Source organism: Oncorhynchus masou, chromosome 28 (assembly GCF_036934945.1).
Source record: "Oncorhynchus masou masou isolate Uvic2021 chromosome 28, UVic_Omas_1.1, whole genome shotgun sequence".
Lineage (NCBI taxonomy): Eukaryota > Metazoa > Chordata > Actinopteri > Salmoniformes > Salmonidae > Oncorhynchus > Oncorhynchus masou.
This window is the reverse complement of record NC_088239.1, coordinates 11582807-11592806: the sequence shown is the minus strand read 5'-3', so window position 1 is coordinate 11592806 and position 10000 is coordinate 11582807. Positions and strand designations below refer to the sequence as shown.

The 10000-nt window shown below is 48.2% G+C and overlaps 1 protein-coding gene across 1 annotated transcript in view; it reads right to left on the bottom strand.

Moving 5' to 3' along the window:
• LOC135517159 (zinc finger homeobox protein 4-like) overlaps positions 1-10000 on the bottom strand; it is a 175007-nt gene that overhangs the window by 112401 nt on the left and 52606 nt on the right. Inside the window, 4 exon segments of the mRNA XM_064941213.1 lie at positions 3284-3566; positions 3865-4119; positions 6386-6708; positions 6711-8803. Coding sequence (XP_064797285.1) covers positions 3284-3566; positions 3865-4119; positions 6386-6708; positions 6711-8757 — 2908 coding nt within the window. The 5' untranslated portion in view covers positions 8758-8803.

The window sequence follows — 10000 nt, the reverse complement described above, 5'->3', positions numbered from 1 at the left end:
GGGGCAAAGATTCACCTTCCAACAGGACAATGACACTAAGCACGCAGCCAAGACAATGCATGAGTGGTTTCGGGACATGCCCTTGAGTGGCCCAGCCAGAACCTAGAGTTGAACCCGATCAAACATCTCTGGAGAGAGCTGAAAATAGCTGTGCAGTGATGCTCCCCATCCAACCTGACAGATCTGCAGAGAAGAATGGGAGAAACTCCCAAATACAGATGTGCCAAGCTTGTAGCATCATACCCAAGAAGACTTGTGGCTGTAATCACTGCCAAACGTGCCTCAACAAAGTACTGAGTAAAGGTTCTGAATTCTTCTGCAAATGTAATATTTCAGTATTTTATTTGTAATAAATTTGCTAAAATGTCTTAAAGCCTGTTTTTGCTTTGTCATTATGGGGTTTTGTGTGTAGATTGATAAGGGTGTAAACAAATATTTAATCAAATTTTAGAATAAGGCTGTATCATAACAAAATGTGGACAAAGTCATGGGGGCTGAATAGTTCTGAATGCCCTGTATAACATCTGATAGTAGTTTTTGTAGATGTACATATGTACATAGATATCCTTCGTAACCCTGCACATAGATTCCGTACTGGTACCATGTATGTAGCCAGGTTCGAGATCATTGCTCACTGTGTATTTTTAGTTTCATTCCTACAATTTTTTTCTGTGAATATTTCGATTTTACAGTGTTCTGCATTGTTGGGTAAAAGTAAGTAAGCATTTCACTTTTAGTCTACACCTGCTGTTAACGAAGCAGGGGACAATTAACACTTAATTAGATTTGATTGGTGTGTGCAAGCTTGCTTGTAGACATGAGAAACAGCGAGGCTACAGCTGTGACCTCCAGGTTGCCATGAGGAATGGGTGGCTAACAGTATGGGCTCTTTGTTGAACCCCTCCACCTCCTCGGAGAGGAAGCAATGCCAGAGCGTTGAAAGGCGATAAGACAGACAGGGAGAGGAGAAAGGATACGGAGGACAGATGGATAAAGAGAAAGGATACGGAGGATAGATGGAAAAAGAGAAAGGATACGGAGGACAGATGGAAAAAGAGAAAGGATACAGAGGACAGATGGAAAAAGAGAAAGGATACGGAGGACAGATGGAAAAAGAGAAAGGTTACGGAGGACAGATGGAAAAAGAGAAAGGTTACGGAGGACAGATGGAAAAAGAGAAAGGATACAGAGGACAGATGGAAAAAGAGAAAGGTTACGGAGGACAGATGGAAAAAGAGAAAGGATACGGAGGACAGATGGAAAAAGAGAAAGGTTACGGAGGACAGATGGAAAAAGAAAAAGGATAGAGAGGACAGATGGAAAAAGAGAAAGGATACGGAGGACAGATGGAAAAAGAGAAAGGTTACGGAGGAGAGATGGAAAAAGAGAACGGTTACGGAGGACAGATGGAAAAAGAGAAAGGTTACGGAGGACAAATGGAAAAAGAAAAAGGATACAGAGGACAAATGGAAAAAGAAAAAGGATAGAGAGGACAGATGGAAAAAGAGAAAGGTTACGGAGGACAGATGGAAAAAGAGAAAGGTTACGGAGGACAGATGGAAAAAGAAAAAGGATAGAGAGGACAGATGGAAAAAGAGAAAGGATACGGAGGACAGATGGAAAAAGAGAAAGGTTACGGAGGACAGATGGAAAAAGAGAAAGGTTACGGAGGACAGATGGAAAAAGAGAAAGGTTACGGAGGACAGATGGAAAAAGAGAAAGGATACAGAGGACAGATGGAAAAAGAGAAAGGTTACGGAGGACAGATGGAAAAAGAGAAAGGATACGGAGGACAGATGGAAAAAGAGAAAGGTTACGGAGGACAGATGGAAAAAGAAAAGGATAGAGAGGACAGATGGAAAAAGAGAAAGGATAGGGAGGACAGATGGAAAAAGAGAAAGGTTACGGAGGAGAGATGGAAAAAGAGAACGGTTACGGAGGACAGATGGAAAAAGAGAAAGGTTACGGAGGACAGATGGAAAAAGAAAAAGGATACAGAGGACAAATGGAAAAAGAAAAAGAATAGAGAGGACAGGTGGAAAAAGAGAAAGGATAGAGAGGACAGATGGAAAAAGAGAAAGGTTACGGAGGACAGATGGAAAAAGAGAAAGGTTACGGAGGACAGATGGAAAAAGAAAAAGGATAGAGAGGACAGGTGGAAAAAGAGAAAGGATAGAGAGGACAGATGGAAAAAGAGAAAGGTTACGGAGGACAGATGGAAAAAGAGAAAGGTTACGTAGGACAGATGGAAAAAGGGAAAGGATACGGAGGACAGATGGAAAAAGAGAAAGAAGGCCATGGAGACAGATCAAAACAAAGAGAGACATATGTTCTAGAGGAGGTATGGGCCAGAGAGAGACGGATCAAAACAAAGAGAGACATGTGTTCTGGATGAGTTTATGGGCCAGATAGAGAAAAAGCAATAGAAGAGAGAGACATATTTTCTAGAGGAGGTATGGACCAGATAGAGACGGATCAAAACAAAGAGAGACATGTGTTCTGGATGAGTTATGGGCCAGATAGAGACAGAGCAATAGAAGAGAGAGACATATGTTCTAGAGGAGGTATGGGCCAGGTAGACACAGAGCAATAGAAGAGAGAGGCATATGTTCTAGAGGAGGTATGGGCCAGATAGACACAGAGCAATAGAAGAGAGAGACATATGTTCTAGAGGAGGTATGGGCCAGATAGACACAGAGCAATAGAAGAGAGAGACATATGTTCTAGAGGAGGTATGGGCCAGATAGACACAGAGCAATAGAAGAGAGAGACATATGTTCTAGAGGAGGTATGGGCCAGATAGACACAGAGCAATAGAAGAGAGAGACATATGTTCTAGAGGAGGTATGGGCCAGATAGACACAGAGCAATAGAAGAGAGAGACATATGTTCTAGAGGAGGTATGGGCCAGATAGAGACAGAGCAATAGAAGAGAGAGTCATATGTTCTAGAGGAGGTATGGGCCAGATAGACACAGAGCAATAGAAGAGAGAGACATATGTTCTAGAGGAGGCATGGGCCAGATAGACACAGAGCAATAGAAGAGAGAGACATATGTTCTGGAGGAGGTATGGGCCAGATATACACAGAGCAATAGAAGAGAGAGACATATGTTCTAGAGGAGGTATGGGCCAGATAGACACAGAGCAATAGAAGAGAGAGACATATGTTCTAGAGGAGGTATGGGCCAGATAGACACAGAGCAATAGAAGAGAGAGAAAGAAAGACAGAGAAGGAGAGAGTGACAGAAACATAAAGTGTTAACAGTCACCCTGATTCTCACCTAGCCCAGAGCTGAGTGCAGTAGCCGTATTGGGGTCCAGCTGGAAAGGGTTAATAACCATCTGGGCGTCTGGGCCGGGGCTCTCCAGCTTGACCCCGGTCAGACCCATGTTCTGAGCCAGGTAGTACTGGTAGAGCTCAGCCTCGGCCGGGGCCAGACCCAGGTGCAGACCGTGTTGAATCTGCTTCATGTTCTGTTGCAGAAGCATCATGTTGTGCATGTGTTTCTCGCTGGTCATGTGGATGCGTAGGTTCCTCGCCACGTTGGTCTCATAGTCACACACCTGGAGGAGGAGGGGAGGTGTATATATATATATATATATACACATGAGGAACATTAGTTGAATGGGTTCTCAAATGATGTGTGGTAACTAAGTACTCATATACAGGTGTACAAGTTTACAAAGTCGAAAAGTGTCAGTCAAACAGAGTAAGAAGAAGCTGCGTCAAGACACTGGATTATTGGTGGAGTTGTGATTTTTCCTCTAATGGATCAGGGGACGAGAAGTTGATCCTAGATTTGTGTCTAAAACAATGATCAGCACCAGAACAGCCCTAAGTCCAAAGTGTAGTTTCACCAACCTCACAACGCCACATGGGCTTCTGTTTGGGCTTGGACGGCGAGGGGGTACCACAGCCCCCCGCCAGGCTGCCGCTGGGCACGGGCTTGGCATGGCTATGGCAGGGGGAGTGGGTGTGGCTGTGGCTGTGGGTGTGAGTGTGGGTGTACTGTGGTTCAGTGCCCCCGTTCTGCAGGGTCTGAACGTTGTTCAGGTGCTTGTCCGACTGCATGTGGATGCTCAGGTTGCCCTTGGTCGTGGTGGAATAGTTACACACCTAGAGATAAATCAGAGATAGAGAGGGTGTTATTTATAGAGATAGACTGTAGAGAAATGGCTGCAAACGTTCTACTTTTAAACTTGCACAAAACAGAGATACTTGTCCCAAGAAACAAAGAGATCTTCTGTTGAATCTGACAATTGATCTTAATGGTTGTACAGTCGTCTCAAATAAAACTGAAGGACCTCGGCATTACTCTGGACCCTGATCTCTCTTTTGAAGAACATATCAAGACCATTTCAAGGACAGCTTTTTTCCATCTACGTGACATTGCAAAAATCTGAAACTTTTTGTCCAAAAATGATGCAGAAAAATGAATCCATGCTTTTATCACTTCTAGGTTAGATTACTGCAATGCTCTACTTTCCGGCTACCCGGATAAAGCACTAAATAAACTTCAGTTAGTGCTAAATACGGCTGCTAGAATCCTGACTAGAACCTAAAAATGTGATCATATTACTCCATACACTGGCTTCCTGTTAAGGCAAGGGCTGATTTCAAGGTTTTACTGCTAACCTACAAAGCATTACATGGGCTTGCTCCTACCTATCTCTCTGATTTGGTCCTGCCGTACATACCTACACGTACGCTACGGTCACAAGACGCAGGCCTCCTAATTGTCCCTAGAATTTCTAAGCAAACAACTGGAGGCAGGGCTTTCTCCTATAGAGCTCAATTTTTATGGAATGGTCTGCCTACCCATGTAAGAGACGCAAACTCGGTCTCAACCTTTAAGTCTATACTGAAGACTCATCTCTTCAGTGGGTCATATGATTGAGTGTAGTCTGGCCCAGGAGTGGGAAGGTGAACGGAAAGGCTCTGGAGCAACGAACCGCCCTTTCTGTCTCTGCCTGGCCGGTTCCCCTCTTTCCACTGGGATTCTCTGCCTCTAACCCTGTTACAGGGGCTGAGTCACTGGCTTACTGGGGCTCCTTCATACCGTCCCTGGTGCGTCACTTGAGTGGGTTGAGTCACTGATGTGATCTTCCTGTCACGGTTGGCGCCCCCCCCCTTGGGTTGTGCCGTGGTGGAGATCTTTGTGGGATATACTCGGCCTTGCCCCAGGATGGTAAGTTGGTGGTTGAAGATATCCCTCTAGTGGTGTGGGGGCTGTGCTTTGGCAAAGTGGGGGTGGTTATATCCTTCCTGTTTGGCCCTGTCCGGGGGTGTCCTCGGACGGGGCCACAGTGTCTCCTGACCCCTCCTGTCTCAGCCTCCAGTATTTATGCTGCAGTAGTTTATGTGTCGGGGGGCTAGGGTCAGTTTGTTATATCTGGAGTACTTCTCCTGTCCTATTCGGTGTCCTGTGTGAATTTAAGTGTGCTCTCTATCGAATTCTCTCTTTCTCTCTTTCCTTCTCTCTCTCGGAGGACCTGAGCCCTAGAACCATGCCTCAGGACTACCTGACATGATGACTCCTTGCTGTCCCCTGTCCACCTGGCCGTGCTGCTGCTCCAGTTTCAACTGTTCTGCCTTATTATTATTCGACCATGCTGGTCATTTATGAACATTTGAACATCTTGGCCATGTTCTGTTATAAACTCCACCCAGCACAGCCAGAAGAGGACTGGCCACCCCACATAGCCTGGTTCCTATCTAGGTTTCTTCCTAGGTTTTGGCCTTTCTACGGAGTTTTTCCTAGCCACCGTGCTTCTACACCTGCATTGCTTGCTGTTTGGGGTTTAGACTGGGTTTCTGTACAGCACTTTGAGATATCAGCTGATATACGAAGGGCTATATAAATACATTTGATTTGATTTGATTTGATTTGAGAAAGAAACACAGAGAACATTTTGACAGATGAGGGAGAGAGAGACAGAGAGAGAGAGAGAGAGAGAGAGAGAGGAGGGAGAGAGAGAGCGCAAGAGAGAGAGCGAGAGGAGTGTGAAAGAGAGAGGGAGAGATAGAGAGGGGGGGAGAGAGACAGAGAGAGAGGAGAGAGAGGAGAGGAGAGGACAGAGAGAGAGGAGAGAGAAAGAGGTAGAGACAGAGAGAGAGAGAGAGAGAGAGAGAAGAGAGAGAGAGGCAGAGAGAGAGGGGAGAGTGAAAGAGAGAGAGACAGACAGAGAGAGAGAGAGAGAGAGAGAGAGGAGAGAGAGAGACAGAGAGACAGAGAGAGAGGAGTGTGAAAGAGAGCGAGAGAGAGAGAGAGAGAGAGAGAGAGAGAGGAGAGAGTGAGAGAGTATAGAAAGGGAGGAGAGAGAGAGAGAGAGAGAGAGAGAGAGAGAGAGAGAGAAAGAAGGAGAAAGAAAGGTAGACAAACCTCGCAGCGGAACGGCTTGTATCCACATGTATAACTCTCTCCCCGGGCCAGGCGTGGGTGAGCTTGCCCAGTACGACAGTACACACAGGACCCTCCAGACTCTGGGTGCTTCTCCTTCATGTGGGCGTCCAGTGTCTGCTGGTACTTGTAGTGCCAGTTACACTTGGGACACTTTAGTGTCTTGCAGGAGTTACGAGAGTGCATCATGGTCATGTGCCCTCCTAAGGATCGGGAGGACCCTAGCACCGTGTCACATTTAGGGCACTCAATGCAACTGCCTGGGGACCCCTCGCCCAGTCCAGGGGTACCCGGGGTACCCGGGTGCCAGGAGTGCCAGGGTTTCCCCCATGCTGGTGCAGGGGTCCCGGACTCTCTTCGTCCCGTGGCATCATCAGGTGAGAGGAGGGGGAAGAGCCATCTGGACCAGCCAGGACTTCACTGGATGAGTCGTTACTGCTATCTCTATCTCTGGCTAGGTCTGAGTTTATCTGATTCTTCTCCTCACGGGAGGAGGAAGAGGAGGACAAGGGGCCTTTGTTTCCGCTGTACTTCAGCACGCTGTTAGACAGGTGGCAAATGCTTTGGTTTAAAATAGGGAAATCTTTGCTACTAGTGCTGTCGCCAGCCGGTTCGTCATCCTCTGTCTCGATCTCCACCCCTCCATTGAAGTAAATGTCGTCCCTGTCTTCTTCTGGACTCTGTCCTCCTTCTGCAGCCCGCTCACGTTTGATCAGCGGGTATGAGTTCAGGTCCGACCCGGGTCCGTTGGGATGCAAAGTGCATGGAGGAAAGCCCTCGCAGTCGCTCTCGGGAGAATCCCGCTCCAAGTCAGTCGCCATGGGAGATGAGTGAATAAGGGAATCAGAACTGGCGGGGGTTCTGATGGAGGTTCCGGTCACACCCCCGAGATTTGGATGGGTCTCGGCCTTTGGCATTGGTGGGGTTCTGGGGGTTTGGTTGGCGGGGTTAGAGCTTGCGCTCCCTTTCAGGAAAGCAAAGCTGGCCTGGAGGGAATCAGTGTTCTCAGCATGGAACGCGTTCCACAGGCCGTGGAACCCTGAATCGGGACCCAGGAAGCTAGCGGCAGTAGAAAAGTGGGGTAGCACAGAGTTGGTGGATTTTTTTGGTTCCAGAAAGCTTATAAGAGGTTCTTTGTCCTTGCCGATCCCTTGGATAATGGCAGAGACGTGCTTGTTGCTCAGGAGCTTCTGTTCCTGCTCGTTGAGCGTCATCCGGTGGTCGTGGACGGCGTGCGTCACAAACGACCGGCTGTAGCCAAACGACAGCTTGCAGAGGAAACACATGAGCACTGGCTTCCTCTGTCCATCACTCACACAACCCTCGAACTTGGACAAGTCCACATTGTTGGGAACATCTTTGGACACACAGGAATTTTTGGCTGCGCCGTCGACCGTCAAATAGTCTTTGTCGTTCTTGTGGCGAAGGTCGTAGACGCGGAAACTGTGCAACACCGGGCCGCTGGTGCCTACGAATGCTGAGGTATTTGGGAACAACGATTTTGCCACTGGGTCACCTGGGAATGCTTTCCCGAGCGATGACGCAATGTGGAAAGTGTTGATGACCTGTGGGCAGAAGGACATGGGTGCAGTTGCAGGCAGCTCCGCCTGGTCCTGATCCCCCCCATGGGTCGTCAAACCGCTATGTGCATTATTGGTGGCAGCGGTGGGATTGTGGGGGCTGCGGGGGAAGGTTTTGAGGGACAGAAGCCCCTGGGAGGCACCACTGCGATGCTCTTTGGAGTCCTCCAGGATGAAGGCAGATCCGTCGGACTGGTAGACGATCTCGCCGCACAGGTTCTCCACGTCACTATCTTCTAACTCATCCTCCATCTCGCTGTCTCTTTCACACACCTCCGCCACTACATCAGGCTTTCCCTCTCCCTCACTCTCGCCCTCCTCCTCCTCCTCTTCCCGCCCTGCTGCGTTAGGCAGACGAGTGTTGGGGCAGTGGTGCTCCATGTACTGCTGTAAACTGGAGAAGGAGGTGGAACATTCGTTACAGGGGATCTCCTTCACTGGGGCCTCCACCGAAGAAGCAGTGTGGGCATGGTCCGAATTCAATACAATAATCCCGGTCCCGGTAACAGTCCCGTTTCCGGTAAAGCTTTCTATGCGGCTGTGCTGCTCAGTCTTCAGCGGGCTGCCGGTGTCTGTGGTATTATTGGGGGAAGCTGGGCTGTGCTCTGGTGCAGCGGCGGTGTGATTGGTGTCAGAGTTGGGATCCATCCCAGCGGCAACTGCAGTTCGGTCTCTCTCTGTCTTCTCTGCGTCACGCGGCCCTGTTGGCAGCAACAACAGCTTCTGACCATTTTCCTGCCGCAAGACCATAGAAGGGGAGTCACAGGTTGCCATGGCGACCTCTACATGGGGCTCTCATCTCATCCAGCCGGACAGGGACCTAAAGAGAAAAAGAGAATGTCTTTACAAAAGTATTACAGCAATAGCAATCACACTGTTTATCATTAACGGTCAATAAAAGAACAAACAGAATGTTAAGATCCTGCACCCATAATTCCATAATTGACGTGACAATTGAACACTGACTGCCAGGGAAGGCCTACCACAGAGGCATCAGTTAAAGGAGCCGCCGGACAACCTGTGAAAAGAGAAAATCCAATAGAAACTATAGATCTGAGTGGCCTTGTCTTAGAGCAGACAGTCAGAGCCCATCGCCTAACCCTGAAAACTAGTGAACACCTCCACACAAAAGTTGCACTGCTTTCCTCTCTCTCTCTGACCACTCACTGATTAAAATGCCCTGGAAATAGAGGGAGGAGCGAACAAATGTGACTGATCCCTCGCTCTGGCCATGAAAGAAGGAGAAGAGTAAAGGAGCGAAGGAGAGAAAAATCTCTCAGGCTCCTGTGTCGGTTAGAAAATCAGCTTAGCCTAAATCTGGGCCTGGTAAAGATCCCTCAGCAGGTAGATAAAACTCCCTGATTAACACGCCAGCGTCATTCATTAAACCTCATCCCCAAGCCCTGCCCAAGCCCTTCCCAAGCCCTGCCCAAGCCCTCCCCAAGCCCTGCCCAAGCCCTGCCCAAGCCCTCCCCAAACCCTGCCCAAGCCCTCCCCAAGCCCTGCCCAAGCCCTGTCCAAGCCCTGCCCAAGCCCTGTCCACACTGGCCAGCCACCAACAGTACACTAAAAAGATCCCTGGTGCTATAAAAATAATTTATAACGGAGACCTGTCCCTGTAAACCATTGCTTTTGTAAGACAAGCTGTGAATGAACTAACATTCGAATGAGGGTTTAAAATGCAACTGCAACCTTCAATTCCACCCACCTGCTACTGCCTGTCTATCGCTCCATGCCCGAATATCTCTCTCTTTCTGTGACATAGAACAAAGCAATTAGTGGATTCAGGTGAAACAAACCACAGCCTGTGGGAGGGAACTATATGGATAGTAAAGCGTGAGGATTGAAATCATGTGTGTGTGTGTGTGTGTGTGTGTGTGTGTGTGTGTGTGTGTGTGTGTGTGTGTGTGTGTGTGTGTGTTCTGTACCGTAATCAAGTCTAATCGGAGATGGCAGAGAGATGATACCATGTGGAATGGTACAGATGCAAAAAAAAATGATAGATGAATAAATAGAT